The sequence below is a fragment of the Salmo salar genome, chromosome 20 (genome assembly GCF_965601325.2).
Source record: "Salmo salar chromosome 20, fSalSal1, whole genome shotgun sequence".
Taxonomy (NCBI): domain Eukaryota; kingdom Metazoa; phylum Chordata; class Actinopteri; order Salmoniformes; family Salmonidae; genus Salmo; species Salmo salar.
In genome coordinates, this window is record NC_138310.1 from 2,087,184 (window position 1) to 2,106,211 (window position 19,028).

The window sequence follows — 19,028 nt, forward strand, 5'->3', positions numbered from 1 at the left end:
AAAGCAATGATCCCTTATTGATTTCACTTCATAAATCCTCTTCAATCAGTGTAGATGAAGGGGAGGAGACAGGTTAAATAAGCGTTTTTAAGCCTTGAAACAATTGAGACATTGATTGTGTATTTGTTATTCGAAAGTCTATTACATTGGACTATAAAAAAGCCTTTTATATTGGACTATAAAAAAGCCTTTTACATTGGACTATAACAAAGCCTTTTACATTGGACTATAACAAAGTATTTTACGCTGGACTATAACAAAATCTATTACATTGGAACAATGTTTAGTGCAGTGGAGGAACTTTTGGTTTTGGAATTCCAGACCAGCTAGTCACAGACCAGGGAAGTATTTTCATTGGCGCCTGCATGGGGATTTCCAATTCTCCCATCAACATATTGAGTTGTGCTTACATGGAAAATCCTGATGTTCCAAATTACTTATGTAATAGAGATATTTTCCCAAGCATAGCTTTACAATGTTACATGATGAAGTGGGTTATTAAGTTGACGATGGTCAGTGAACGACAATTGAAGCTGGCACAGACTATAAATAGCTATTGAGGTAGCCTCGCTGTTAAGAGCATTTGGCCAGTAACCGAAAGGTAGGTTGGGTGGAAAATCTGTCGATGTGCCCTTGAGCAAGGCACTTAACCCTAATTGCTGCTGTAAATCGCTCTGGATGAGTGTCTACTAAATTACTTAGATGTATTTTTTTTTAATGAGGAGAGTGCAACTTTAGCCTTTGATGATGGCATTTCTCTGTGTGTTTGTTTCTGTGGTGCCGTACCAGCCCTTCTCCTTCTCATCTTCAGTAGCTAGTTTTTCTTCCTTACATTGAGTCGTCTATACATTCTGTATGTTCACAGTTACTAGCGTAATGTTCTCTGAGTGGCACTTGCATATGACAGAGCTAATCTAATCTGCGATCAGACATATTACCTTTCCAGCAGATGTCGTACTACCTGCAAGTAACATCTTTGAGGTAAAACAACTCAAGAGCTGTGGAGTAACTATATGTTTTAGTTTAAACCAACACTATTATAATGTTTGGGTAAAAGCGCCATTTTGCACTTTTTCGAAGGCATCACATTGCAGCAATTACTAATGTATTACTTTCCCCCAGATGTTTTACTAATGCTTAACTCAACACTCTGCCTGCCACACACATTCCCTCCTTCTGAATAATATCTCATGCAATAGAAACTGCTGGTAATATCACCATCGCTTCATTTAATATTACATTTTCCATCCTCACTCTGTGGGCCTATGAGACCTCTACTACTAGCACCATTAATCACACAGGCACAGTCTATACAGTAACTACAGTAACTACAGTCTATACAGTAACTACAGTCTATTCAGTAACTACAGTCTATTCAGTAACTACAGTAACTACAGTCTATACAGTAACTACAGTCTATACAGTAACTACAGTAACTACAGTTTATACAGTAACTACAGTAACTACAGTAACTACAGTCTATTCAGTAACTACAGTCTATACAGTAACTACAGTACCTACAGTCTATACAGTAACTACAGTCTATACAGTCTATACAGTAACTACAGTAACTACAGTAACTACAGCGCTTGTATTCTGTGGTGGAGAAGGGCCAAGGCTGAAGCTGAAGCTACAGCAAGGTGTTGTTGACCTTGGCATTGTGACAAGCAGCACACGTTGAGCGTGTGGCCTAGCAGAAACCTCAGCCTCCCAGAGCCTCAGTGAAGCCTATCATGGCGTCACAGCTCTTGTTCTCTGGTTTTATAATGGAACAGTTGGAGCTAGGAGGATGAGGAAAGGAAAGAGCCCAGTCAGCAGATCCCGGGCCAACCAGTCAGTCCCCAGGCTGCTGGTTAGGGCTCCTGCCAGCGAGGCTCAGTGCAGCACGCGCACTCTCAAACATTCAGCCATGGAATTTCCTGCCGCTGCGCACGCACACAGTCTCTAGGAATAAAGAGTCCAAGGAGCTTGTTTACAGCATGCTGCTTGACGTGCTGCTTGACGTGCTGCTGTTTGACGTTCTGCTGGACGTGCTGCTTGAAGTGCTGCTTGATATGCTGCTCGCTTGCTTGGGGTTTATTCTGCAAACCTCTTTGACAGGGATGGAGTTTGTCTACTGAGTGCTGACATTGTGTTTGGTTTATTTTCCGCACATCCAGAAGTGCAGTGTGGGTAAACATAAAGGAGAAGTAAAGAATCAATAAATGAAAACTGTAGTTACTAGAAGGGGAAATTAGGTAATCATTCATTAACTAAACTCATTTAGAAATTCATCACTATTATTTGATCTGCTGATGTGCTGAACTGAACGGTAAGCAAAACCACGCAACAAATACTGCATTGTAACTAATGTGCATGCCGTAACACTTTAGCTTTGTGTCTAATATACAGCCACACCATTATGGTTTATACTTGGAAGCCCAATATTCCAAGAACATATTCTCACGGTCAACTACTCTGGGTGTGGGAAAGTAACGGTATGTAATGATATTGTTGGCCATAACAAGCATTATGGTTCAATACCATTATTTTTAGTACAATTTTGTTGCTTTGCAGAATGGTTGTGTTTCAATCTGTTTCTTCCATAGTGTTTAACAGCTCTCTGCCACCCCGGTACTGAGTGATAGCATGCCTACTCTCTTTTTGTTTGTGTACTCAGGGGTTTGCTGGAGACTTTGGCGAGCGGGGACCACCAGGACCAGACGGAAACCCAGTAAGTGAAACAGCAGAGATGACTGTTCCCCTGGCCATCACTTCAAACCTATGTTCAGATAATATTTTTTTGCTTTCAAATACTTACGTTGTGCTCTATTGAGCTTAACTGGCGCAATGGAACGAATGGAATAGTCCCAAAAGTGCAAAGCTCATCCTTCTGGCACTCCAGGCAGGCTCAATCAAATGCTCAAGGTATTTGAAAAACAAAACAAAACAAAAAGCAATTTAAGTTTCAGCCTTTATTGAAGGTTTCTGTTGTTTGTTTTTAAAGTCACAGGTCTAGCCTGTTTGTTTTTGTATCTTGGTTTGTATTCAATAATTAGCCAGTGCATTACCTCCTGAAGTATACACAACAACAATCTATTTAGATAATTGAATGACTGATTTACATAATTTCAGTACAGCGGTCAAGTGGGCTCAATCAGCCCATAAATGGTGTAAACTGCATACCCTGGCTGTTTGCTTCCAGGCACTATTTAAATTCACACACACACACACACACACACACACACACACACACACACACACACACACACACACACACACACACACACACACACACACACACACACACACACACACACACACACACACACACACACACTAACATTATTTGTCTGGTGAACAGACATGCTAAATAGAAGTCACACTTGACGAATTGAAAACAACCACCTTTAGTTTCCCCTGTTGGGGTACGTAAACCTCCACACTGCATTTTATTTCATTTGCTTCTTCCTGGGAATGAGACCTCCCGAGGATTTCCTACTCCTGTGCCCATAATGATTCCAGCCTGAGAGTTTGTTATATAGTTACATGCCCAGAGCATCTCATTCTGGTCTTTGATCATGTCAGACCACAGTTATCCACATTCACAGTCATGAGGGAGGGGGCTCTGGACTCTGAGATCTGGACAATTTGTCTACTGTTTTAAATGTTGCAGTAATGTCTGTAAGATCTGTAACCTAGAGCACTCACATTGCTAAGTAGTTATTATAGCAGCAGTATATACACTCTTATGCACTTCTCAGTAGCTGCATTGGTGACAACTTGGGAGAGTCAGAACACTGCATAAGCGGGTATTGTACTTCATAAGGTCAAAAAGATAATCATATCTTCACTAAAGCAATTTCTTAGACCACATCCCACTCAAGCTAGTTTGACATGAGGGCATAATGTGGTTCTGAAGCTTCCTCAACTCTACCTTTCTTAACAGCTCTTTGAGTGGCAACTGTATAGAGATATTGTGATTGGCTGACCTCAACAACACCATTTCCTGCCCTGTTGTTCCAACAGAGGAGAGGGAAAGTTCCTGTTGGCTCAATAACTTCTCCTTCAGTCATAATGAAGCTAGAGGAGGAGGGAGGGGCGAAGGGGGAGGGGGCAGGAAAGCCACACTGGACTCTAACATCTATCTCCCCTTTTAGAAAAAGCTCCCCTCTTTCTCCCTCCCTCCGTATTCTCTCTCTCTCTTGCTCTCGCTATCTATCTCTTTCACTCACTCTCTCTCCCTATCAATTCAATTTCAATTTAAGGGGCTTTATTGGCATGGGAAACATATGTTTACATTGCCAAAGCAAGTGAAATAGATAATAAACAAAAGTGAAATAAACAATAAAAATGTCATATGTCTATATACAGTGTTGTAATGATGTGCAAATAGTTAAAGTATAAAAGAGAAAATAAATAAACAGAAATATAGGTTATATTTACAATGGTGTTTGTTCTTCACTGGTTGCCCTTTTCTTGTGGCAACAGGTCACAAATCTTGCTGCTGTGATGACACACTGTGGTATTTCACCTAATAGATATGGGAGTTTATCAAAATTGGATTTGTTTTCGAATTCTTTGTGGGTCTGTGTTATCTGAGGGAAATATGTGTCTCTGATATGTTCATACATTTGGCAGGAGGTTAGAAAGAGTAGGTCAGTTTCCACCTAATTTTCCTATCTCTCCCCCTCTCCCTCTCTCTCTCTCTGGAGCGGATATGGGCATGGCATGTAGCAGTGGGGTAATTACCGGGGACAACAAGCCCCTCTCTGTGTGTCGCACCATCTTTCATTAGCTTGGCCTGGCCCACGAGATGGGAGCTGGAGATTACACAAGCTATCAGGGGAAAACACAAACAAACCGAGGGCTGGGGTCTCTCCCCCCTCCTTCTGCCAGCAGTGTAAAGGAACACTGTGCCTCTCTTCTGCCTGTATTTGTTTAGAACAAAGCCTATAAACTCAGAAATCTGCTCTCTCTATCGCTCTCTCTCTTTCTTTCTTAGGGTGAGCTGGGAGCCCCTGGTCCTAATGGAGTTCTTGGCCTCATTGTGAGTATTTAAAGCCATGTGTACCTTCACTCTGTACTTCTCTCTAGGACACTCTGCCTGGTTTGGGGATCTCTGGGCTTCTCTCTCCAGGACACTCTGCCTGGTTTGGGGATCTCTGTGCTTCTCTCTCCAGGACACTCTGCTTGGTTTGGGGATCTCTGTGCTTCTGTCTTTAGCACACTGTGCTTGGTTTGGGGATCTCTGTGCTTCTCTCTCCAGGACACTCTGCTTGGTTTGGGGATCTCTGTGCTTCTCTCTCCAGGACACTCTGCCTGGTTTGGGGATCTCTGGGCTTCTCTCTCCAGGACACTCTGCTTGGTTTGGGGATCTCTGTGCTTCTCTCTCCAGGACACTCTGCCTGGTTTGGGGATCTCTGGGCTTCTCTCTCCAGGACACTCTGCCTGGTTTGGGGATCTCTGGGCTTCTCTCTCCAGGACACTCTGCTTGGTTTGGGGATCTCTGTGCTTCTCTCTATTGTTGATGATAAACAGAGCTAAGCAGATGTCCCAAATGTTGCCATAAAGAACATAGAGCAAGAGCATTACATCATCATACAAGCTTGTTGGGAATGTGTATGATATCGTTGTTCTACTGCAGTGTTCCAAGTCTTCTAAGTGTGTGTGTTCTGTATGTTGTTTGTGGCAGGGAGACATGGGTCCTCTAGGGATGATGGGTTTGCCAGGACCATGTGGACTCAAGGTAACTAACCTACTCCTTTACTCACTTTTACTGTAAACGCTGTTACATGATGATGTAGATGTAATATAATGCAGGTGCCATCGTTTCAAGAAGGGGTTCATCTCTATCACTATGGCAATGTTATATCTGTTTACTCATCTGGTTATTCAGGGGGTACCCGGAAACCCAGGAGAACCAGGACTGAAAGGTGATAAGGTGATCTGAATACCTCATTATTAGCCTATTGTATTTAAATCAACCATGCTATCAGATAAAATGTTGCATGCAATATAGTCTCATCCACCAGCTGGCTCTCTGGGGACGAGGTGGTTACATGCTGTATAACTACATAGACATGTCTAGAAATCTGATTCAGGAACAGTTTGTAGACCATCCTCAAGCCTACTAGATGGTTTCTAACTGTATCTACTGTAGCTTATCATCAATCACTGCTAGTTTAGAGCTTGGGCTTGCTATGTTCTCCATATATCACACATACTGTATGTATAAGCTACTGAGAAATATGTACTTTTCTTTGTAAAAATGCACATATACACGTACTGTACTCAGCCAGACGTGCAGTGTTCCTGTGCAGTCTACAGGTCACCAGCTAACAGCCCTAGAGCTGCCTGCTAGGCATACTGGGTCTGCCTCATGCCCTCAGCTGACTGCAGTACTCATCAATAGAGTGCAGGATTTGTACTGTGCTTTTAGTTTATTCCTAACTCTAACCTCTCCTAACCTCTGTCTTTCTTCAGGATGACGTTGGTCTTCCAGGGGAGCAAGGAGAGAATGGATTCCAAGGTGACAAGGTACTTCACTTCCTTACTTAACAGATGGTGATGCCTGTCGTCTGAGTCTCTGTGTCAGGGGTTTATCCGTTCGTTTCACAGAAATGCTCTTGTTGTTTTACAGGGTATCCAGGGTTCACCAGGGTTGCCAGGCATTCGAGGGAAACCAGGGCCACATGTGAGTCCATTAAATCTTATATAGGGTATGTGTACCTGGGACCATGTACAGTATACAGTACAGTATATTACTAGGTTATCACTTTTGAAATGGCTAGTGATACAAAGGGTATCCAGCAAACTACAATGCTGTCTCTGTCCTAGGGGGTGACAGGTGAGCCGGGTCCTGATGGTATACCTGGCCCTCCGGGCCAAGAGGTAAGGATCTGTGAGGGTGTCAAGATTACTCATAACCCAGGTCTTACCTTCTCCTTGTGATGTATAGTAGAGATGACCACCTGTTCTCTGGTTGTTCTCAGGGTTTCCCAGGAGACATCGGCCCACCAGGTCACAATGGCCCAGAGGGCCCAAAGGTCAGTAGCCTATAATGAAACTATCTCACGCCTTGTTTATACCTGGTGCTAACATGCGTCCTTTGTCCTGATCTTGTCCACATTCTGATGTGTCTTATATCCATCCACCGTGTAAGCATTGTGACCAGATCTTTGGAGCGGCAGGTAGCCTAGTGGTTAGAGCATTGGGCCAGTAACCGAAAGGTTGCTAAATCGAATCCCCAAGCTGACAAGGTAAAAATCTGTCGTTCTGCCCCTGAACAAGGCAGTTAACCTCTCTAGGGTAGGTGGCACCAAATCGTCCCACCTACGTAACAGCCAGTGTAATCCCTTGGCGCGTTATTCAAAAACCTCAAAAATGCAAAAACTTCAATTTTTCAAACATATGACTATTTTACACCATTTTAAAGACAAGACTCTCGTTAATCTAACCACACTGTCCGATTTCAAAAAGGCTTTACAACGAAAGCAAAACATTAGATTATGTCAGCAGAGTACCCAGCCAGAAATAATCAGACACCCATTTTTCAAGCTAGCATATAATGTCACATAAACCCAAACCACAGCTAAATGCAGCACTAACCTTTGATGATCTTCATCAGATGACAACCCTAGGACATTATGTTATACAATACATGCATGTTTTGTTCAATCAAGTTCATATTTATATCAAAAACCAGCTTTTTACATTAGCATGTTACTAGCATGTGACTAGTATTCCCACCGAACACTGCCGGTGAATTTACTAAATTACTCACGATAAACGTTCACAAAAAGCACAACAATTATTTAAAGAATTATAGATACAGAACTCCTCTATGCACTCGATATGTCTGATTTTAAAATAGCTTTTCGGTGAAAGCACATTTTGCAATATTCTGAGTAGATAGCCCGGCATCACAGGGCTAGCTATTTAGACACCCAGCAAGTTTAGCACTCACCAAAGTCAGATTTACTATAAGAAAAATGTTATTATCTTTGCTGTCTTCGTCAGAATGCAGTCCCAGGACTTCTACTTCAATAACAAATGTTGGTTTGGTTCAAAATAATCCATAGTTATATCCAAACAGCGGCGTTTTGTTCGTGCGTTCAAGACACTATCCGAAAGGGTAAATAAGCATGCCGCATGGCGAGCATGGCGCAATTCGTGACAAAAAAAATCTAAATATTCCATTACCGTACTTCGAAGCATGTCAACCCCTGTTTAAAATCAATTTTTATGCCATTTTTCTCATAAAAAAGCAATAATATTCCGACCGGGAATCTGCGTTTAGGTAAACAGACGAAAGAAAATAAAGCATTCGGTCGACTTGGGCACGCGCCTAAGCCCATAGTACTCTGATCGGCCACTTGCCAAAAGCGATAATGTGTTTCAGCCAGAGGCTGCCTCGATATCGTTCAGCTTTTTCCCGGGCTCTGAGAGCCTATGGGAGCCGTAGGAAGTGTCACGTTAGAGCAAAGATCCTCAGTCTTCAATAAAAAGAGCCAAGATGAAACACAACTTGTCAGACAGGCCACTTCCTGCATGGAATCTTCTCAGGTTTTGGCCTGCCATTTGAGTTCTGTTATACTCACAGACACCATTCAAACAGTTTTAGAAACTTTAGGGTGTTTTCTATCCAAAGCCAATAATTATATGCATATTCTAGTTACTGGGCAGGAGTAGTAACCAGATTAAATCGGCTATGTTTTTTATCCGGCCGTGTCAATACTGCCCTCTAGCCCTAACAGGTTAACCCAGTGTTCCTAGGCCGTCATTGTAAATAAGAATTTGTTCTTAACTAACTTGCCTAGTTAAATAAAGGTTAAATAAATAAATACAAATCTCCTGGTCCCTCCCTGTATGCAAATTATTTAACAGCTATTCTTTCAAAATAATATATATAGTTTTTAAGACAAATATTGATGCCATAAGTAAATGGTGCCACCTCTCAATGATTTGAATGATGATTTAAATTGTTTCTCTGTCCAGATCTGTCTACAATATGTGCCTGATCATAATCCGACCTCAATGCATGTTTTAGTTGTCTACACCTGTCTGAAAATGTGGGCACAATCAGAATGTGGACAAGATCACGAAAAAGGATGCATGTTAGAACCAGGTATAAACGTGGCTTTAATGTAGCTACTTGACACCTATTTGTGTAGGCTACCTGACATCCTCATGTGGCGTAGTTGGCAGGATCAAGCACTTTTATGAGCAATGAGTATCTTTAGTGCTGTGAGAGGTTTAGTTGGTTTTTAGTGAGTACAAAGAACAGTGGTTGGCAAGGACCAGGTCCATGGACCTTGGAAGTCCTTTCTGGGTCACGTGGGGAATGCTGGGGACCAGTGCTGTTGGACTGCCAGTGCATCATGGACAGCAACATGGGGTCCGTACACAATCTAACATCCTGTATCATTCTTCTCAGGGGAAGCCAGGAAACAGAGGTTTACCAGGGCCCAGAGGAACAGCTGGACTAGAGGTGGGATTGTCTTTAGTTTACTACATAAAACATACAATGCTTGACATATTCATAACATGTCAAGACCAAGTCTTACTTTGGCTATGTATATAGTATGTACTGTATGTAAGATATATGACAGCAATGATCTAGCATTTACACATAGTCCAGTGATGGTGCAAAGTGTTGTTGTGCAAAGGGGTTTTGTCCCTGTCTTGACCCTCTGTCTCCATATTTTTTTCCAGGGCGATGAGGGGCCACTTGGACCACCTGGACCTACAGGACCGGAGGTGAGCGCTGTTTGGACAGCTCAAAACCAAAACAAACAAAACAAGGAAGTCCAAAAATACAATATGGGTCACTCAGCACATGAAAACCCCCAAATGTTCACCTCTCACCATCCCAAAGCCTGTTTCATAACCAGGAACCTTCAGAGTGGGAAGCAATTTGCTTCAGTTGGTGTTTAAATCCAGCTGAATCACTATGATATGGTTAGCTATATACCGTTAGCTCTTGGCAGAGTTGTCAGTCTATTGTGCAGAAAATCTATTTTGATAGATGGCTGACTGCTTATTGTGCATTTGTGGCATGAGTTTGGTTAGTAAAACTGCTGTGCTTGGCCACATCTCCACATGGTGCTCATCTGTTATACAAAGACAACAGCCTGGGATGAGATAGGCTTATAAAAAAAACAAAGCTTTTTGGTTTTGAACCAATGAAAACAAAGCCATTAATTTCCGTCTGTAGGCAGTTAGCCCAGTTAGTAGGATTATTATGAAAACTGTCCAAATATCTGCTTTCTGCATTCATTTTTAATATGTTACTTTTGAAGAGTGGCCATTTTGCTAAACACTGGAAGTAAATGTCAATGCTTCATTAAAAATACTGAAAAATCAATTTATAAAACGGCTTGGAATGGCTCTCTGTTTCCCTTGCCTAATATTTTGTGAGCTTGTCCTCCACCATAGATGGACATATCCTCCATTCTTTACTCTGAATAATCATAAACATCTGGATATCAATGAGGATAGACTCTGGTTACATCCCAAATAGCACCTCATTCCCTATATAGTGAACTACTTTTGACTAGCGCCCATAGAGCTCTGGTCTAAAGTTGTGTAGGGAATAGGGTGTCATTTGGGACGCAGGCTCTCTCTCTCCTAGATCCGGTAAACGAGCTCTGAAATCCAGACCTTTTTTCTGATTGTGTCAGTGAGTAGCCTGGCCTTGGATTCCATCATAATGCATCCTCCTACAGAGACTTCCCATTTGCATCCATTATAGACTAAATAAAGAGTTAGTCTGGAGTCGTCCCAAATTCAACAATACATGCCAATATATCACTCCAGTTAGCAGAGCACTAATCCAGTTCAGCAATAGCAGAGCACTAATCTAGTTTAACAACAGCAGAGCACTAATCTAGTTCAACAATAGCAGAGCCCTGATCCAGTTCAACAATAGCAGAGCCCTAATCCAGTTCAACAATAGCAGAGCACTAATCCAGTCCAACAACAGCAGAGCCCTAATCCAGTTCAACAATAGCAGAGCCCTAATCCAGTCCAACAACAGCAGAGCCCTAATCCAGTCCAACAATAGCAGAGCACTAATCCAGTTCAACAATAGCAGAGCCCTAATCCAGTCCAACAACAGCAGAGCCATAATCCAGTCCAACAATAGCAGAGCCCTAATCCAGTCCAACAACAGCAGAGCCCTAATCCAGTCCAACAATAGCAGAGCCCTAATCCAGTCCAACAACAGCAGAGCCCTAATCCAGTCCAACAATAGCAGAGCCCTAATCCAGTCCAACAATAGCAGAGCCCTAATCCAGTCCAACAATAGCAGAGCCCTAATCCAGTCCAACAACAGCAGAGCCCTAATCCAGTCCAACAACAGCAGAGCCCTAATCCAGTCCAACAACAGCAGAGCCCTAATCCAGTCCAACAATAGCAGAGCCCTAATCCAGTCCAACAACAGCAGAGCCCTAATCCAGTCCAACAACAGCAGAGCACCAATCTAGTACAACAACAGCAGAGCACTAATTTAGTTCAACAACAGCAGAGCATTAATCCAATCCAACAATAGCAGAACTCTAATCCAGTTCAATAATAGCAGAGCACTAATCCAGTTCTACTCTCTCATACAGATGACTAAGCACATTAAAGAACAGAGGATTCCAAACGGCCATCTCCGAAAGACAGACACCACAACTCATTGAATATACTGATTCAATATAACACATTAGATCCAATGATGTTTTACTAATGCATTAGTGAGCTAAGTTCTCGGTTCCATTGTTGATGGACTTGGGTCTTTGAATAATATAGAGTGGGACAGTGACGTTTCTCTTCTGTGCCAGGAAAAGCCAACAAAAGTAGCACAGCTTTTTCAGGCATTAAAATTTGACAATAACAGAAGACACTCCACCAAATGAATGTGAAAGCCGAGTGCTTTGTTGGTGCTCTTAAACTTTGTCATGTTTTTGAGTGTTGTATTGTTCTAACCCATTCGTCCAATCATCATATCACTGGTCTGAGTAAGACAAGATAAGACAGTATAATATTCTGTCCCTAAAAGGACAAATGTCTTGGACACGCTATGCTACTGCATGACAAAGTCAACCATCATTTTCACACCATACATGAATCCAGACTCTTAAAGCCAGATTGGAGGAGTCCTTAGGACAGATTGTAGCTTTACAGTATATTCTGTCTGTAGGTTTGTTAGTGTGGTGGCGGGTGGCGGGTGGGTTACGGTACTAGGACGGGTATCTTTAGGGCAGATGATGATTCTACTGTACTGTGTGATGAGGTTCAGTACTATGGTTCATGTATGTTTTCTGTTCAGGGCAGACCTGGAAGGCAGGGATTCCCGGGCAAAACAGGTCCCGAAGGACTAAAGGTCAGATTCTATTAACGTAATGCACCATCCATCTGCGGGAGTCTATCACTCTCTAGCACTCTCTCTCTCTATCACTCTCTCTCTCTTTCACCCTCTCTCTCTATCACTCTCTCTCTCTATCACTCTCTCTCTCTTTCACCCTCTCTCTCTATCACTCTCTCTCTCTCTATCACTCTCTCTCTCTATCACTCTCTCCCTCTATCACTCTCTCTCTCTATCACTCTCTCTCTCTATCACTCTCTCCCTCTATCACTCACTCTCTCTATCATTCTTTCTCCCTATCACTCTCTCTCTATCACTCTCTCCCTCTCCCTATCACTCTCTCTCTCTTTATCACTCTCTCTCTCTTTATCACTCTCTCCCTCTATCACTCTCTCTCTCTTTCACTCTCTCTCTCTATCACTCTCTCTCTCTATCACTCTCTCTATCACTCTCTCCCTCTATCACTCACTCTCTCTATCATTCTTTCTCCCTATCACTCTCTCTCTATCACTCTCTCCCTCTATCACTCTCTCTATCACTCTTTCTCCCTATCACTCTCTCTCTCTTTATCACTCTCTCTCTCTTTATCACTCTCTCCCTCTCTCTCTCTATCACTCTCTCTCTCTATCACTCTCTCTCTCTCACTCTTTCTCCCTGTCACTCTCTCTCTCTCTATCACTCTCTCCCTCTATCACTCTCTCCCTCTCTCACTCTCTCTCTTTATCACTCTCTCCCTCTATCACTCTCCCTATATCACCCTCTCCCTCTATCACCCTCTCCCTATCACTCTCTCCCTCTATCACTCTCTCTGTCTATCACCCTCTCCCTCTATCACCCTCTCCCTCTATCACCCTCTCCCTCTTTCACTCTCTCCCTCTATCACTCTCTCCCTCTATCACTCTCTCTATCACCCTCTCCCTCTATCACCCTCTCCCTCTATCACCCTCTCCCTATATCACCCTCTCCCTCTATCACTCTCTCTATCACCCTCTCCCTCTATCACCCTCTCCCTCTATCACTCTCTCCCTCTATCACTCTCTCTATCACCCTCTCCCTCTATCACCCTCTCCCTCTATCACCCTCTCCCTCTATCACTCTTTCTCTCTATCACTCTCTCTATCACTCGCTCCCTCTATCACTCTCTCTATCACTCTCTCTCTATCACTCTCTCTATCACTCTCCCTCTATCACTCTCTCTATCACTCTCTTTCTATCACTCTCTCTTTCTATCACTCTCTCTTTCTATCACTCTCTCCCTCTATCACTCTCTCCCTCTATCACTCTCTCTCTCTATCACTCTCTCTATCACTCTCTCTCTATCACTCTTTCTCCCTATCACTCTCTCCCTCTATCACTCTCTCCCTCTATCACTCTCTCTCTATCCCTCTTTCTCCCTATCACTCTCTCTCCCTATCACTCTCTCCCTCTATCACTCTCTCCCTCTATCACTCTCTCCCTCTATCTCTCTCTCTATCCCTCTCTCTCCCTATCACTCTCTCTCCCTATCACTCTCTCTCCCTATCACTCTCTCCCTCTATCTCTCTCTCCATCTATCTGCCTGAGTCTATTGTTTAACATGGTCTCCCCTTGCTCTCTCTCTCTCTCTCTCTCTCTCTCTCTCTCTCTCTCTCTCTCTCTCTCTCTCTCTCTCTCTCTCTCTCTCTCTCTCTCATTTAACTGTGTGTAAATTAGATGTCACGTTTCTATTACCAGGGGGACTGGCCTCTAAATAAGCATGTTCTCTCTGACTGATCTGAGCTTTAACATTTGTAATCTTTTTACGAAATGCTAATTTGGTATTCTGCTGTAGGGCGAGACCGGAATAACTGGAGAGGTCGGAAAGCTTGGCGAGAGGGTAAAGGCTTTTCTCTCTCCTCTCTCACTCTCTGTTTGTTTATACTTCACTCTGTGTGTGTGTGTGTCTGTTTATGTGTGTCTGTGTGTGTCTGTTTGTGTGTGTGTGCGTCTTTCTCTCTCTTACTGCGTATGTTCATGCGTGTGTGTTTTGCTGTTGCTCCACTGCTCTGCAGGCCATGGTGTAAGTACAGGACTTTGACTGTGTGCTTTCCTGTGTTGGTCTCTGCAGGGGCTGGTGGGTTTCATCGGCCCTGTTGGGGAGCCTGGCCTCGCAGGAGAAAAGGTTCGCTGGGTATCTTTGCGTTAGACGTTACAGGAAGGCTTTTCAACTCATATACTGTTGTTTCGGTCATATTGAAAGATTCAGATTTGTTATTGCTCTACTTTCCCAGTGGACAAAGATGGTTGAAATGACGTTATTACAAACAGTTGTAAGCTGGTCGAAATTAATTATGCCATTTCAACCCGTTTTGCCTGCTGGGTTTGCTTCCTGTTGATGTCTTCTGCTATAACTACAGATGTAGGATCTTAATTTGAACCAATTGGCTACAGAAAGAAAATAATCTTGCAGCAACAGGAAATGTGAATTATTATGTGCATTATAGTAATAATTTGGTGGGTGCTTATATTTGTCCTATTTCACACGCGCAAGTGTGTATTAAAACACGTATGAATTGGCAATGTGTTTTTTGCATATCCCACTCCCCCTGAGACACCATCGGATAGTGGGGTCACAGCCAGGGTCTGCCATTATCAACGGCGAACCGTGAGCAATTAGGGTTAAGTGCCTTGCTCAAGGGCACATCAACAGATTTTTGTCGTTTCGGAGATTCGAACTAGAGTCCAACGCTCTAACCGCTAGGCTATCTGCCGCCCTGCTAACTATATACCCATGGCACCATCGTTTTTTTTTACATTTTTTTGTGACCTGACCATAACTAACTACAGGGAAAACTCCTGGTCCTACCTATGTGATGCAGGGTCCTCATAGCTGTGTTGGTTTTCCCAGGTGGACCGTGGGGAGATGGGATTTCCTGGTCCGCCAGGGGAAACAAACGCAGCTAATAATAAACTAAACTACAGGGCTATATGTTTTTCCAGGGGGACCGTGGGGAGATGGGATTGCCTGGACCGCCAGGGGAAAAGGGGGCGATGGTAAGGAGTAAGTCTGGACCCCGTCTCTATTCCCAGGGGCATTCAACGCTATATGGGTAGGACAGGATGTCATTTGGGGGATTGGAGATGAGCAATGGGGCACTAAGATAGGTAACCTTCTGACTGAGAAAGAGATATGTATAGCTTGTACATCTTGTACGAAATTACGTTTTTGTTAGTCATACTGTCAGTCAGCTCAACTTCATGTTGGGATACACTGTAGCGAGGATAGCATTTATGTTGTATATAAATGTGCAGAAGTTTCCAAATGAATTATTTTTATATCTCTTCTTGGTCTCTCAACTCATTACCTAGTATTGTAAATGCTTCACACAGCAGCAAACAGCTGGAGGCCCCATATTGTTTGCATCTACATTATCTTCTCAGCATATTGACTCAAGATGTTCATTGTTTAACAACGCAGTGCTGCAGCTATTGAGAAGCGATAGAGTAAGGCAGATACAGTTATGTCAGATCTCACTACACTCTTACAAAAAAGGGTTCGAGAAGAGTTTTTCAGCTGTCCCCAAGGGAGAACCCTTTTAGGTTCCAGGAGGAACCCTTTTTGGTTCTAGATAGAACTATGTTGGGTTCCATGTAGAACCCTCTAGGGAAAGGATTCGACATGGAACTCAAAAAGGTTCTAACTGGATACAGAAAGGGTTCTTCAAAGGATTTTCCTATGGGGACAGCCGAAAAACGATTTTAGGTTCTAGATAGCACTTTTTTTTCAAAGAGTACCTAAACTAACAAACTGTTCAGTCAGCCACATCTTGTAGTCTAAAAATAGACAATACAGTACAGTTGAACAGCCAACAATTCTCAATAGTCATCAGTTCACCGTCAGTATTAGAGTATGTTAGAAAGGGGTTTAAAATGGGTTTGAAGTATGATGGATGTCTTCATGCTGTTGTTCTGTGTGTCTGTCAGGGTCATCCTGGAACTCCTGGAGAGTGTGGTTCATCAGGACCTCTAGGGATACCAGTAAGTAAAGCCTGTTTGCTTTACACATTTAGTGCCAGTTTCCCAGACACAGACCAGAAAAAACTTTCAGTGGAGATTATTTTTATTCCATGCAATAGTCTTAATTTGGGTCCGGGAAACCGGCCCATAACATTTGGTACCATTTTAAACTTCTTGTGCCCTGTAGATTTACTACAAGAATGAACCCCATCCCACCAACACTACTCTGAAATAGCATCATTTCTAGTTTGGCATTAGATGCACCATGGCAGAATGCATTTAGAAGCAAGGCATCACTGCTGTAAACAAACTGAATGAGTCATCAAGTTAAAACCTGTTCTATTTGGTACATTCAGCAGCTTGGCATAGAGTCTGTTTGAGTTTAGTTTAAGTGTCTTCAAAGGTCAGACTTAGCCTCTTAAAAACTCTTAGGCTACTACCCATTCTGGCTCCTCAAGGGTTTGTTGCCTGCCTTGTTTGGAATCCAGCTACGTAAACATAGCCAAGAAAGGTCTGTGATGAGGCCTCACTAATACCGTTTAATCTTCGCTCATTTAGACACTAAAGACAGTTGTACAAACAAGAGGCGTTTGGGAGACATTCCCCACAGCACATACCTTTGTTGATGTTGATGGGAAGTGACAGAAAGACACTCAATCAGTGTCAGGATTACTCAGCACTGCCATGCCAGCCGTAAACTTTAGCACCTCTGGCTAAGCTAAAGCAGCTCCCACCCTTTACCTTTATAGCATGTCAACATGTCTTTAGTCTCCTCACGCCGTGCACCGACATCACACAAGTTGTGGCAAGACATGCCGGTCAGACTCAGAGATGCTTTAGCAAGCTGCACAGGAGACTGCAGCAGCAGAGTGCATTAGTGTTAATAGCAGAGCATACTCTTCTACTTCTTCTGACCAGGTGTCCTTTGACATGCTTCATCTCAATAGGATCTCCTGTGCAAGCATGACTAAATGCATATCCTTCAGGGGCATGAGATCAGCTCTTTGGTCATGATAGGGATGCATTACATTCACTAGCATCCTGTAGGCCCATCTCCTGTCTCATTAGTCAGTCCTACTACTCGTCTCAGTGAGTGTGGTAACATTACTGCCTTCCATCATATAATGTGGTGTGTTCTTCCTCCTGCAGGGTCCGGCCGGTTCAAGGGGTCTCGGTGGGATCAGAGGACCTAAAGGCAGGAGGGTAAGGAATAGAATGTACTCCTTCAGCATCCACTACGTTCCCTACACACCATCATTTGTTATGGCTACATTTTTTTGTTAATGCAAGCTAGTATCGCTGTGGTTCGAAACTTTTCCAGACCTTCGCACGCTAACTATAGATTTGCTGTCATGACACCGCCAAAGTACAATGCACAGTCTCACAACTTCAACAACAAAATAACCCTTGGTAACCCTTTATTGCACAGTTTGAATAAAGGGTTAACTAACTGTTTATTGCACTGCTGGTCTATCCAACTTCATGACTGATCCCTCTAATATGCATAAGTGTTTAGGCATATTATGGAATCATTTTGCATAACTCATTTAATGTTCTATGCAATCCCATATTGAATATTTAATAACTTAGAATAGCAGTAAATTATAACAAGGCTTATAAAAATAAACCATAGAAGATGAATGCAATTAAACTCAGTTCAGACACATTAAGAAATGGAAAATACCCCTCAGCGTCTTCTATTGGGACAGTGACCAAAGGCTGCCTAGGCCTGTTAGTAGGCTAATGTTAGAAACGATCACCAGCTGGTTCTGAGGCAGAAATTCTTCAAAGTTAAATAATAATGCCTTATATAGATCAGTTATTAAAGCACCGGCAACAAAATCTACTCAAACCTTTTAGATCAGCACCACCACCAACTGGTCCCAGATCTGTTTGGGATCTTGCCAACTCCATTATCAAGCCTAGGAACAAACAGAGACCTAGTATCAAGCCAAACATGTTATGACAATCCCATTAGGAGTTTTCAAGAGAGCAGGCACCCAGGCTAGCAGACTGGCACCCAGGCTAGCAGACTGGCACCCAGGCTAGCAGACTGGCACCCAGGCTAGCAGACTGGCACCCAGGCTAGCAGACTGGCACCCAGGCTAGCAGACTAGCACCCAGGCTAGCAGACTGACACCCAGGCTAGCAGACTGACACCCAGGCTAGCAGACTAGCACTGAGGCTAGCAGACTAGCACTGAGGCTAGCAGACTAGCACTGAGGCTAGCAGACTGGCACCCACGGTAGCAGACTGACACCCAGGCTAGCAGACTAGCACCCAGGCTAGCAGACTGGCACCCACGGTAGCAGACTGACACCCAGGCTAGCAGACTAGCACCGAGGCTAGCAGACTGGCACCCACGGTAGCAGACTGACACCCAGGCTAGCAGACTAGCACCCAGGCTAGCAGACTGACACCCAGGCTAGCCAGTAACACAGCAGTACTGGGAACAGAGATGATAGATATCTGTTTGAGAGAGAAGTTTCTATAACAACAGATTGGACCATTTACTATATAGCATCAGTCCAAGTCCTCCTTTGTTACTTGAGTGTTTACTGGCGTATGTTGAGGTTGGACAGCCGTAGTAAGTGTGGTTTTGAATGAGGCTGGAGGAGGAACAACGAGAGTACAGTATACAGTTCTGTCATTGACTCTAACCCCCCCTGGTGTAACTTATTTTTATCCATGACTCTGCAGTCCTCAAGGGATGCATCTCCCC

General features: G+C 43.3%; 1 protein-coding gene across 1 annotated transcript in view; it reads left to right on the forward strand.

Moving 5' to 3' along the window:
• Positions 1–19,028, forward strand: part of LOC106579812 (uncharacterized) — a 99,367-nt gene that overhangs the window by 59,479 nt on the left and 20,860 nt on the right. Inside the window, exons 13-28 of the mRNA XM_014160011.3 lie at positions 2,660–2,713; positions 4,985–5,029; positions 5,675–5,728; positions 5,879–5,923; positions 6,466–6,519; positions 6,623–6,676; positions 6,820–6,873; positions 6,975–7,028; positions 9,419–9,472; positions 9,697–9,741; positions 12,296–12,349; positions 14,142–14,186; positions 14,418–14,471; positions 15,290–15,343; positions 16,274–16,327; positions 17,456–17,509. Coding sequence (XP_014015486.3) covers positions 2,660–2,713; positions 4,985–5,029; positions 5,675–5,728; positions 5,879–5,923; positions 6,466–6,519; positions 6,623–6,676; positions 6,820–6,873; positions 6,975–7,028; positions 9,419–9,472; positions 9,697–9,741; positions 12,296–12,349; positions 14,142–14,186; positions 14,418–14,471; positions 15,290–15,343; positions 16,274–16,327; positions 17,456–17,509 — 828 coding nt within the window. The remainder of the gene's footprint in view (positions 1–2,659; positions 2,714–4,984; positions 5,030–5,674; positions 5,729–5,878; positions 5,924–6,465; positions 6,520–6,622; positions 6,677–6,819; positions 6,874–6,974; positions 7,029–9,418; positions 9,473–9,696; positions 9,742–12,295; positions 12,350–14,141; positions 14,187–14,417; positions 14,472–15,289; positions 15,344–16,273; positions 16,328–17,455; positions 17,510–19,028) is intronic.